A 13,164-nucleotide genomic window follows, 5' to 3' on the forward strand; every position below is an offset into this window, starting at 1 on the left:
CTTCTTGAATCATTAAATTATCTTCCAATTGGATCGCATTGGTGGTGACTGCTTCCCAAGTGGTGATACCTCTAATGACTAGCCCATTGTAGATATCCTCATGTCGTAATCCCCTAATGAATCTATCAAGCAATTGGTTATTGTTGAAGCGCTCATTTGGATTACATCGAGAATTCAAATGCTTCAAGCGACTTATAAAGTCTCTCACCGACTCTCCTTCCTCCCGTTGGGCTTTCTGGAGTTGAGAGGCTACACCCCAAAGTATCCCTCTCGTATGTATTCTTTTAAGAACAGTCTCCTAGGAGTAGGGTAAATCGTTTTTTCTTCCACCCTTAGGGTTCTATACCAATCCCCAGCCTTTCCACTTAAGGTTAGGCTTAAAGCATTGCTCTTATGTAGGTCATTGTGTTCTCCTAGAGAATCGCATATTTGTTCAAACACTTCGATATGCTTTCTCACATCCCCGTCTCCACTAAATTTTTGTGTGAGCTTGGCTATTTGTACCGCCTTACTTCTAGGCTCTCTATCAAGCGCGTAATGCATATTCTCAGCAATAGATCGACCAATAGCTTGAGCAAATGTTGCCAAGTCACCCTAGTGAGCAGTACCGTGGGTGAAGGCGCTCCAGAGACTACATGTGGAGTAGGTATTGGCATTGGGCTTGGTGCATAGGAAGCCCTTGGGTACGATGTTGGGTACGATGTTGTGCCATGTGGTGGTCCATAGTTCATATGGGTGGCCCTAGGCATAGCAGACATCGGATGTGACATGCTAATGCTAGCCGGTATAGTCCCATGGAAATAAGAACTTGTGTATTGTGGTTGTGGAGCATAGGTAGTTGAAACAATGGGAGGGGTAGGGACTACATGAGTGTGATGACCCATAGGTGCATACGATTGATACACACTTGTAGGTACTGTTATACAGGCATTGAGCTACCATGTAGTGGTGCTTTACGAACAAATGAGGTCCATGGCGTGTTTCTCGGCATGCCCATCATTGGGGTAGGCATGGTAGCCGTGGTGTCATCAAGGGAAAGATGAGCTAGACTTGGAAAGGTGAAGCTATCACTTGTGGGCTCAGATTGCACTGAGACTCCCTGGAGAAACAACATATGGGGGATCCATCGGACTTACCGAGGGAGTCTCCATTTGCGATAAGGTCGGTTGTTTAGCCTTCCCTGTATCCAAGAATCTCATGAGACCCGTTGAAGGCATGTTGATCCCCTTGTTCTGTCTCTCTAACTCAATGACCCTATGGATGACCTCACAAACTCTTTGTTGTTGATCCTCTACACTAGTAGCACCCATTGTGGATTATAGGACATCTAACCAATCCACATGATAGGTGTGACCTGTGTATAGGTCGGTCAAAGTCTCTGTTTGTAATTCGTACTCCCAGTTCTCATTTAAGAACACTCCATCTAGGATTGAGGTGCTAGGGGTGTCCTTTGAGCTAGATGCAATGTTGCTTTCTAGGGGTTGGCCCTTAGCGGTTGCTAAATTAGGAGCACTTGATTGCTCTCTTAGAGTAAGGATATTGACATAGGAGCTTTCGCTTTTAACTCTCTTCGTTGCTCTGCCTTGCGTAAGCTCTCGACTTCCTTTTCCCTCGCTGCAAGGATATATCGCTCAACCTCTTGCACTTCGGCAAGGCTTCTACCATCGGGTAATATGACCTCGGAGGGAAATAACTCTGAAGAGTCAGGAGGTGCAATGAATGAAGTATTCACGTGTACATTCTCTAACGGTATAGGGTCTACGTTTGTCACGAATGGAGAATTTACTTCCCCACCCCCCTCATTTACATCATTAGCTCCATGTTCGGAGCGAGTGGCTCTACTAAAGGTTTCCTTCAGGCGGTTAAGCACGCTTGGCCCGGACCGCGGGCCCATGGCATGCATGTCTTGGCTTGGGCTATCGGGATTAGGCATTGGGAAATCCTCCATGATGTCGTAGTCAGAGGAAGAGTCACTAGCCGCTATGTTCGGGTCTTGGTTTGTACTACCTTGGGTCCCCACCGAGGGCCCGGAACCTAAAGTAGGTGGATATTGAGAACTCGCGTAAGTCGAAATTCTCTCTAGATGCTCCGTCTCCAGCACACGACCAGAGCGCAGATGCATGTGCCTTTGGCACCCTACAAACGTCTTTTTTTAAGTGTCTGTTTTCACTCGTGTTTTTAACGTTTTTAATGTTTGATTGTTTTGATTAAAGTGTGTGATAGCTCGAAATGAGCGTATCACTTAGAGAGTCGCTGTGTGCTTTACAACACAATTTTCGGGCATCTGACGTTTCGTTGGTCCTCAAAAAATCGATTTTTAGCTACGTGTGAAGCTAAAATTCGTTTTTTTAAAAGGCGACTGAGACCTAGGCCTGAGCGTGAGCTTGGGCTTGGGTCTGGGAGATATTCCCGATCCCGGTCCTACCTTTAAATTGTTTTTTAAAATTTAAATTTTTTTTAAATTTTTTTATTTTACCTACTTCTAACACACTCTATTAACTCTCACAGATCTACTTCCTACTTACTGTACACAGAAAACTAACAACCTTAGTACACAGAGAATAAACACAGTACCTTTGAAAACTCCATTCACAAAGAAAACTAATAATCTTTATACACAGAGAATAAACACAGTACCTTTGGAAACTCCATTAACAAAACAAACACACAGTATAACACCAAATCCCTCTTCTCAACACACACACCCTCCTTCCTTACCTTTCCTACAATAGAAATTGTACCACAAAAGAAGCACAGAGTGCCATTCAAACTTAGTGTATGGAAATCCCCGACAGCGGCGCCAAAAATGTGCACGTATGTCGCACGTGTCAATGCAAGGAACTTGTCGATACACCGTGTGCGAGTCACAAATGGCTCCAAGCACACAACAAGCCTAAACTAGTAAGCTCAAAGAAGGCGATTGTGTGTCACTCACCGCTCTACGCTTGCTTCGTGGAAGATTCCTCACCGCGAAGAAGGAGCTGTCGCTTCGCCGCGCTCAACCGCTTCACCGCCGCCGTGTCGTCGTCGCAATGCTCGATCGCACTCTCTCTCTCTCTCTCTCTCACGCATACACACACACAAGGAGAAGAAGAAGAAGAAGATGGAGATGGAGCAAGAGCACTCTTCTATTGCACAAATGAGAGAATGAGTGAATTTTAGGTTTAGTTGACTTTTATATGAGCTCACCCCATTCACACGTGGGCGCCCATGCTTAGCCAACTAATCCCTTGAATGTTCCAGTTAGAGTGCGCCTCTCATCGGCGATCACTCTTACCCTTTTCCTATTGGACCGACAAGCCCGATACCTAACTCTACCAAGTAAATAATACAACGTCCATCGTAGGTGATATGGTGTCCGTGAGCCGTGAGGGTTAACACTGGTGTCCTTCTGTCAGTTAGCAATAGTGCAATTCGAAGTGCCTTTGCTTTGTGTCTTCACCGCAAACCAACCAAGGCTCACTCTTTAAGGAAAAAATGATTTTGTCCCGATGACAAAACCATGAAACACACCCATAGGGCGGTACAATTTAGCTTTCACCCGATCTGTACACTGATAAACTTTACTTGAACTTTACGACATAAAGAACTTTCGCAAATAAACATGTGACTAGAATTAACACTTTAAACAAAGCACGACTTGGCAACTAGATGCTTCCAAGCAGACACCGACACCCTGTAGGCCCCAAAGATTGGCGCCCCTTTCGGTATTTCTTTATTCTTACTGCAAATAGATGATCCAAACACTTTCAGCCAACTCTCACCAAGCTACTCAAACCCGTCCATGGCTGTAATTGTAGTTTTTTGACCCAATTTTGCCAATATAACGGCGCAAAAACCCTTGTAGATCAAAAGTACACGTCAAGGAAACTTTCCCTTGCAATTTGGAAGCTTTCCAATGAGCTGCCGGTCAATTTGAACGTGTTGTAATTCCCTGTTTGCCAAGTGCCCAAAGCCCTGTTTAAACATCCCAAAGCTTTCTCGAGGCTCACCTGACGATAATCTGCAGTTTAGGTACGAAACCCTAAACCTGCAAAAAAGCACAGCATGTTGTAATTTTCTGTTTGTATCCTTTAAGGCGAAGCGAACACGTCTACACGTGTCTCAGGTGCTCCTGCACGCAATGGGACATTTCTCCTTTGAATCGGACGAGTTTTCACTAGAGAAAACTCTTCGATTTTGCAATCCTTCAAGATGGAACTGTGTGTAATTGTGGGGGATTAGCAATTAGATAATCCACTAACTATTTAGAAGGCTATTACCTTGGCAAACTTGCATAAAACCCCCATAATTGTACATGGTCAACTGAAAAGCCAAACAAGTGGGGCATTACCATCTGTGCAAAGGGAAGAGAGGGATGTGCGAGAGCAAATTATCGTGCTACATGAGACAAGGGAGAAGGCAAGCTTTCCATTAAAGCTGTGATCACCTGCACTCACTACTCACACACACATTGTAGTCATAGTGTGATAAAAATAAACCCCTCTTCTCAATTTGGGCACCCCCTCTTCGGACGAGTCTGGAAAATTCGTCTGGAGCTTCCATGTGTCGACTTTCCCTCTTTTGAGTTAATTCCCTAGTACCCACCAACTTAAAAGTGTCACACGCGGCCTAAATGACTTTGAACTGAGCCTAGATACCCTTTTACTGCTCGGATTTCAATGCCGATTTGGTCCTGACCATCTCATGGCGACATGTCCTTCTCGGCTATGAGTGAAACTCCTGGTCGTCGGTTGTGTCACACTGGCCACACAACGTCCGGCCATTTGTGACTTCAAAAGAGAGTCCCAAAAATTAAATAAACATCAAAGGAAAGAAACCAACAACTAAGGTTAGTGGTTGCCACATCCTCTCGTGACATGATATCACCATAGGATTAATTACTTTTGTTTGTGAGGAGGTGCATGCTCTTGCCTATATAATTCTTGAATTCTTGCATGCTCTTCAAAAAAAAGGTGGAAAAAATATTGCCCTTCGAAAGAAGCATCAAGTTTTCAAAAACCGTTAAACATGCATAAAACCTGTTATATGACCATAGGCTACTAACCTTTGTTAGGATGGACCGACTCTGAAGATGAGTGCTCGCTTGCGTTGCAAGCTCTTGGCAAGGAGAAGTCCCTTGCTTGGGATGGTCTGATCCCTGAATTCTCCAAGGAGTTCTCGGGTGACCTCAAGGTCCTAGTCACGTATATGGCTAACCACAAGGGGTCGCTTGATCCAGGTGTGAAAAGAAGGCTTATCAAGCCTATCCCGAAATAGGTTTGCTGCTCGCATCTTAAGCACTGACGTCCCATAACTATGATGTCTGTGTTATAGAAAATCATTGCTAAGGTGCCCACTCTTAGAATTTCCTCCCTCCTAGACAGAGTCATCTCCCCTCATCATCACGGGTTTATCAAAGGAAGGTCAATTTATGACAATATCTTGGCAACAATGGTTGGCATTGAGTATGGAGCTTTCATGACCCAAGAGTGTATTTTGCTTCAGCTAGACCTAGACAAGGCGCATGATAGGGTTATGTGGTCCTTCATTGAAGATGTCATGAAGTCACTAGGCTTTGGGCCTTGTCTGTGTCGTCTTATACACACTCTGGGTGCAAGCAGTCAATCGGAGCTCTTGTTCAATGATAGAATTGTGAGCTCCTTTGAAGCCAAAAGTTCTATCAAGCAAGGATGCCCCCTGGCCCCTCTTCTCTTTGCCATTGGGTATCATCCTCTAATAATGATGCTCGAAGCTGCTGCTACGCGGGGTGAAATTCGAGGTTTAACTTTGCCCAGCAACGACTAGCTCCAACCTTCTGGCCAAGATGTTCGTAGGCGACTTCCTCCTCTTTCTGAAAGCCTGTCCTTAGGTACTTAGGAAGGCGTTAGAGATTGTGCAGAAATTTGTTGTGGATTTGAATTCGAAGTGCAATATTGAGAAGTCTAGACTAATATCCCTGATGGAAAACGGCTCATTTGACCCTTTCGTCTAGTCAAGGGAGATCGTGTCTAAAGGAAGGATATTTGGACATCTAGGCACCCCCTTGAGGGTGGACGTTACGCACAAGCAAAGGTTTCAATGGGTCATGGAGAAGATCCATAGAAAAATGAGAAGGTGGGAGTATGTGTTGCTTCCCTTCCAGAGTCGGGTGAAAGTGAACAATTCATTTATGCTTCCTATATTTCCTTCACGAGTCCACTCCTCAAAATAGCCAAATGTAATTAAAAGGAGTTTTTGAAACCTATTAAAAGATTTTTATAGAGGAACAACACTAAAGCCTTGTCGCCATGGAAATGGGCAAACTTGGAAGTTATAGCTCGACTGGTGGTTCAAGGTGGCCTCGGAATTCTCAACCCCGTTGTTCATGTTGAGGCCCTGTGTGCCAAGTTTGTGGTTTCAATTTCAAAACAAGACCAGTCTTGGGCTATCATGATCCAGGATATGATTGACAAGGCAAAATTTTGCTCTAAAGATGGGCGGTGGAAAGAGATCGAAGTGCACAAGAAACATTGTGACTTGAGGTGGTCTAGCTTGAGACTGGGTGGCCTCACGGTGACCTGGTGCGAAAGTGCAATAGGACAACAAGGGTTTTGGAATGGGGTGAATTGACCAGATACTTCCAGAACTCCATCTCGCAGTCGTCCCCTTGGCTATCTAAAGCCGCTCGTGTAATTCTTGACCCTTATTGGAGAGAAATTGCGAGAAGGTTAAACAATAAAGGACTACAACGATTGATTCACTTCTAGGATAATAACAACAAGTGTTGGAAATCGTGTGACCAGTTGGTTGCCTTTCAACTCAATGGCATGGAGAAGCTGCTTGTCAACAGAGTGATAGAAGGCCTGGCAACATTCTGATGCCGATCTGGGAATCTACTTTTGAGTGGAAAGCTCAAAAATGGCCCATGGGTGGCCATTTCTTTAAACCTCATACCAAGAGCATTTACCGAGCGTTAATGCACGAGGTTGTTTGGTTTACCCCTTTGAACAAACAGCGGAAGAAACAATGACCGGAATCTTGATGGGATGAGGTCACAAAGAACATTTGGAATCCACAATGGCCATATTTTATGAAGGTATTTCTGTGGAAGGTGTTGTGGGGGGACTTTGTTGACATGCGTCAAGGTTCAAACACGTGGTATCGGATCCGATAGATGTTCACAGTGTAGATCGGCTAGTGAAGACCTTGCCCACCTTTTCGTGGAATGCCCGATAATTAGAGGATTGGAATGGAAGGTGTGCAAATGGATACAAAGAACGTGGAAGATAGGGTTCTTCAAGAAGGATATGTGCCTTGGTGGGAAACAGTTTCGAAGCCCTACACTTCTAATCTGCACGCAAATTGTCAGATACTGTTTCTTCAGTAATATTTGGAAGGCCAAGAATTCCGTGTCTTTGATAATGTCCTCTCTGTGGCTAGCTTCTAAGAGATAGTGCAAGAAAGCAAGGAGTTCATATATGTGTTAGGAAAAAGGCAAAGCTCGGATGATTGGCTAAGGGCGACCCACACCTTCCGCTCGAACCTTGCGGTGTGAAGGATTGGGCTTTTCGTAATAGTACATTACTACATACTTCTCTGATGTAACCATTTGAACCTCAAGGCTCGGCATGAGCTTGAGGCTGATTTGTAATTTCTTGGTGGCATTCTAATACAATCACTCACAATTGTGAGTTTTGCAAAAAAAAAGAAGGGATGGACCGACTCTCATACCAATCATGTACAGACACCATGTATACACACATCCAAGTGTGCATGATGATGTCTTTACCGCAACAAGGGCATACGGTGTGTGCGCAAGGGGGGTGGTGTGCCCCGTGCTAGGTTGTTTGTTTGGTGTTCAAAAGAAATGGCAAAGTGATAGGTAGCTAAGTAATTCCTTGAAAGAGCCAAAAGGTCAAAAGTAAGGAGCACCAGGATATGCTCATGTTGCCATCAAGCAAAGCCAGAGTGCACCACTTGCACTCTATCAATTTTTTTTGAGCCCATAAAGGAGAGGGCTGTCCTTTTCTTCTCGACTGCAAAAGCGAGGCCACTGCCCAACCCCCTGAACGTTCACATTCTGTTCAAAAGTTTTGAAGCTGTGGGTGGAGTGTACACAGGGTAAACATCAGTAGTGGGGGAGAAGGGAGAGAGAGAGATTGTGTGTGTGTGTGTGTGAGAGAGAGAGAGAGAGAGAGAGAGAGAGATTATTGATTGTGTGTGTGTGTGTGTGAGTGAGAGAGAGAGAGAAAGAGAGAGAAATTGTGTGCGTGTGAGAGAGATAGACAGAGAAATTGTGTGCGTGTTTGAGAGAGAGAGAGAGAGAGAGAGGGTCTACCGTCTTCTTAAGCGGCTCTGTTTTCATTCTTTCAAAGACAGACCACTGTACATACTACATTGAGCAAATATGCCCGAGTGTGCTACGATGACTAACAAAGAAAACTATGTACATTCTGTCATCTGGGCAAGGGCTATATAGTATATATGTTTGTGAGAGAGAGAGAGAGAGAGAGAGAGAGAGAGAGAGAGAGAGATGACATTTATGTCCTCGGTGGTGAGATCTCTAAAAAAAGAGAGAGAGAAGAATCAATGGCGGCAGGTAGCAAATTAGTGGTGAGAGTGGTGAATGCAAGAAATTTGATGGCCAAAGATGGGCAGGGCTCCTCAAGTGCCTTTGTGCAGGTGGTTTTTGATGGACAAAGGAAGGCAACAAGGTCAATCATGAGGGACCTCAACCCCACCTGGGACGAGACCCTCGAGTTCCCGGTTGCTGACTTCGACGATATGAATAATGAAATCCTTGAAATCAATGTTTTCAACAACTCTAGAAGGCCTGCTGGTAAGAAAGGTAAATTTCTCGGCAGAGTTTGCTTGCATGGTAGCACTTTTGTCAAGAAGGGACAGGAGCAGCTCAACTATTACAAGCTTGACAAGAGGGGCCTCTTCTCCCTTGTTAGGGGAGAGCTTGGTTTGATGATTTACTACACTGATGAGCATGATGGCAGTAAAGCATCGAATGAAGGGACGGATGTGTCACATGCCACGAGAGAACCTGCTATTATGGAGAGAGGAGCATCAAGTGGGCTGAGACTTGCCTCCCATGCTGACAGAGAGGCATTGCATCAAGAAAGGGGTGTGAATGCGCAGCAAGTTGCTGCAAGGGCAACGAAAAGCACACAGAATGAAGGAGGAGGTTCATCAAGTGCACATAGAGTTACCACAAATGGAGAAAGAGGTGCCTGGCATGAAGAGAGAGTTGCCCACAAAAGCACAGGGCTTAAGAGAAAGATGGGTTCAAAGGCAGAAAATGAAAGACCTATAGCAAGTGAACATGCTACAAAACCTCCTACAAAGACTGCTCACGCTAGCCAAACACGGCCATCTCTGCCTCTTGTTGCTGCTCAACCTGGTGAACAGCCTCTGAATGTAACTGCCTCCAGTGGACCACCTCCAATCAGGCGGCCACCCACTGTTAGATTTAATGTGCCGACTTCAGATTTGCCTGCCACTGCTGCCGAAAGTAGCAGGCAGCCGCCAAGCCCCCATTCTGTTACCACCAAACTTGATGAGCAAAACATAGCTACACAGGAGAACTCTACTTCATGTGAGACATCACGTGTAAGTTTGTCACCAAAATTGGAACTGAAACCTGCAGAAACAGAAATATTTTTGTCATCACCAATACCTCAACCCAACGTAACGCTGCCCAACACAATGGAGCCACAGGAACCTGCAGCTGATATTCAACCTGAGACATGGCCAACTTCAACTTATACATCACTGAATGAGCTAGAAACCCCACTAACCCAAGCAGAGTCTCATTTGGAAACATCGACCTTGCCTTCACAACCAGATATTCTAGCAGCCACAGGGGACACAACAGATGCACAACCAAGTATAGAGGTCTTTGAGAAGGCAACCAAGGAGGAAGAGATGCACTTTGATATGGACCTGAAGGTACAAACATCCGTAGAGGGTCTTCTAAGTATGAAGATTCCACTGAATGAGGCGGTACAGCGAAGTACCGTAGAAGATGACTATGCACCAGAAAATTCAGCACAAGCACTAGATGATGAACAAGCCCACAGCTCTGATTTGGTGGAAAAGATGCATTACTTGTTTGTGAGAGTGGTAAAGGCACGGTCACTCATCGCCAAAGATGTCATGGTAATTCCTCATCCGTATACACAAGTGACATTGGGCAACCAGCATGGAAAAACCAAGGTCATTCCTAATACCTTGTACCCAGAGTGGAATCAAGTCTTTGCATTTGGATCCCATATCCATGCAGGCACCCTGGAGGTTTCCCTTTGGGACCAAAATTCCCCTCCTTCACAAGACACATTCCTTGGTGCAGTTTTCTTTGACCTCTCTGAAATTCCGAAACGTATGCCGCCTGAAAGCTTTTTGGCACCACAATGGTATCGCCTTGAGCCCAAACATGGTGAGATTGGCACAGTCTCTGGAGATATCATGCTCTCTGTGTGGATAGGCACACAAAGTGATGAGGCTTTTCCTGATGCATGGCAATCAGATACAGGGGGCTACAATGCATCAATGCGCTCAAAGATCTATCTCTCACCAAAGCTATGGTACCTTCGTCTCAATGTGATAGAGGCCCAAGACCTGCAGACACCGGACACCCCACGCCGGCTTCCGGAGGTTAGTGTTCAGGTTCAGTTGGGGTTCCAAACGACTAGGACAAGAGTTGCCAAGAGACGAAGCGTCAGCCCTTTTTGGAATGAGGATCTGATGCTTGTGGCATCAGAACCATTAGAAGACTTGGTGCTGATCTCTGTGGAGGATCACCAAGGTCCAGATAAGTATGAGGTGATCGGTACAGTTCAAATTCCTCTTGAGCAAGTGGAGAAAAGAATTGACGATAGACAGGTGAAGCAACTTTCCTCCCTCCCTAATGGGTTTGTGAAAGTGCAGGTAGTGTCCCACACCTGAAGTTCTAATACATAATGCTGTAGGTGGCGACACGATGGTTCATCTTGCAGCATGAGTGGGGTAGCTCCACTGATGAAGCCTCCAAATTTCAAGGACGTATTCACTTACGAATCTGTCTCGAAGGTGGATATCATGTGATGGATGAAGCAGCACATTTGAGCAGTGATATGAGGCCTAGTGCCAAGCAACTGTGGAACGCACCAATTGGTGTGTTGGAACTAGGTATCCTTGGTGCTCAAAATCTACAACCAATGAAGAATAAAGATGGACATGGTACGACCGATGCATACTGTGTAGCTAAGTATGGACCCAAATGGGTTCGCACTCGCACAATCTTGGATAGCTTATCTCCTCGTTGGAACGAGCAATACACATGGGAGGTTTATGATCCTTGCACTGTGCTTACATTGTGTGTTTTCGACAATGGTGACCTCGAGCACACTCAACACCAGCAAAGGAACACTGTAAGAAAAAATTTACTTTATGTTTTGGTTGAAAAAAATTGGGCTTGTACCCTGTTGATATTACCAAAAAAAAAGAGGAGGCAGACTCAGCCTGATACAAAACAGCACGAAGCCACAAAACAAGATATAACCAATGGTGAAAAAAATCCTTTGAGGTCTCCAGAAGCGTTCTCCGTATCGTACACAACAGAACAAGTGTTTATTTTGTGTTTCAAGTCTGTCCTTCAGTATACACAAGGCCGTGACATGCAGGAAATCGTTTATATGAAAAGCTTATATGAGCTTTCATTGCATGCATGAGACAAATAACCATACAGGTTGCCCCATACATCAACATCTAATATGTCTACGCATGACGGTATATGCAAAAGATGCCGAGTATTGTGCATCATATACACTTTCTTTTAGGATGCATTTGTGTACAGGTGTTACGGGCTTGTGTAGTGCATGTGCATATGTGTGATGATGAATAGTGGGTGATGTGCAGATTGTGCATTCTCGAATAGGGAAGATACGGGTGAGACTGTCAACTCTGGAAGCAGAGAGGGCGTACACAATGTCATACCCTCTGTTGGTGCTGCAACCAGTGGCAGGGCTGAAGAAGGTGGGGGACATGGAGGTAGTGATTCGTTTCTCATGTGTGTCCATGTTCAGCCTAATACACACATACAAACAGCCGCTGCTGCCGCGCATGCACTACCTCCATCCTCTCTCCATGCAGCAGCAAGAGGTTCTCCGAACCACAGCCATGAAATTGGTGGCGCTCCGCCTGTCTTGGTGTGAGCCCCCCCTTAAGCCAGAAGTGGTCCAGTACATGTTGGATGCGGAGTCAGCCCGTTGGAGCATGCGTCGCAGCAAAGCCAACTGGTTTCGAATCTCCAACATGTTGGGGGGTTTCTATGCCATCATGAGGTGGATGAAGGACATTCAGCAATGGCGGAATCCTGTCACAACCCTTCTCGTTCACGTCCTCTTCATTATCCTCCTCTGTTACCCCGAGCTCATCCTTCCCACCATCTTCTTTTACATGTTCCTCATCGGCATCTGGCAGTTGCGCTCTCGCACCCGCTCACCCCCTCACATCGATCCCCGCCTCTCTCAACCCGATGTCATCGATCACGATGACTTGGACGAAGAGTTTGATACTCAACCCACTTCCAAACCTGCCCACATTGTCAAGCTCCGCTATGAGCGCCTGCGCAGCATTGCTGGTCGCATTCAAATGTTTCTAGGTGACGTTGCCACGCAAGGTGAGCGTATGCATGGCCTCCTAACATGGCGGGATCCGCGTGCTACCGCCATCTTTGTCATCTTCTGCTTCTTCACAGCAGTCTGGCTCTACATTGCCCCTTTCAAGTTGGCAACCTTCCTTGTAGGCATCCATTTTTTGCGACACCCACGGTTCCGAGACCCCCTTCCTTCCACCCTTTTGAACTTTTTTCAAAGGTTGCCAGCCCAGTCTGATCGCATACTCTAACATAAAGATGGTTGAAAGTATACTCATCCTAAAGGTGTGGATTTCAATTTCAATTCTTGTTACACCCATGGCAGATATTGCCCCTGAAGTAGTCCCTTGTGTATGTGCATTTGTGAGACTTGAGTGGAGGAGCGAGAGTGTGTGTGCGCATTCGCATCTGATGCTGTTCATAGCAAACAAAAAGAGGTTCCCGACCCCGACTCTAAGCGAGAATGTTCCCTAACAAGCCATCATGTACGTGTACATTTACTTATTTGCTTCAATGGAAGTCTTTGACACTGGACATCTAAACAAACCTTCTGACACTAG

At 45.5% G+C, this 13,164-nt stretch overlaps 1 protein-coding gene across 1 annotated transcript; it reads left to right on the forward strand.

Annotated features, from left to right (window-relative positions):
* The first annotated feature begins 8,106 nt into the window (after positions 1–8,106).
* On the forward strand, positions 8,107–12,921 carry LOC147462687 (multiple C2 domain and transmembrane region protein 5-like). Its single transcript, XM_086484920.1, has 3 exons — positions 8,107–10,851; positions 10,938–11,378; positions 11,866–12,921. Exons 1-3 carry the CDS (start codon positions 8,446–8,448, stop codon positions 12,853–12,855), a joined length of 3,837 nt encoding a protein of 1,278 aa, XP_086341046.1. The 5' UTR covers positions 8,107–8,445; the 3' UTR covers positions 12,856–12,921.
* The last annotated feature ends 243 nt before the right edge of the window (positions 12,922–13,164 follow it).

This window comes from Adiantum capillus-veneris, chromosome 2 (assembly GCF_014529385.1).
Source record: "Adiantum capillus-veneris isolate H3 chromosome 2, ASM1452938v2, whole genome shotgun sequence".
Lineage (NCBI taxonomy): Eukaryota > Viridiplantae > Streptophyta > Polypodiopsida > Polypodiales > Pteridaceae > Adiantum > Adiantum capillus-veneris.

What these genes read in the sequence shown, in the direction of transcription:
- LOC147462687 (XM_086484920.1), top strand. Translation starts at nt 8,446, where the DNA reads ATGTTTGTGAGAGAGAGAGAGAGAGAGAGAGAGAGAGAGAGAGAGAGA. An exon ending in AAAGAATTGACGATAGACAG is followed by an intron (nt 10,852 to 10,937) that starts GTGAAGCAACTT and finishes ATAATGCTGTAG; the next exon opens with GTGGCGACACGATGGTTCAT. An exon ending in AACACCAGCAAAGGAACACT is followed by an intron (nt 11,379 to 11,865) that starts GTAAGAAAAAAT and finishes GGTGATGTGCAG; the next exon opens with ATTGTGCATTCTCGAATAGG.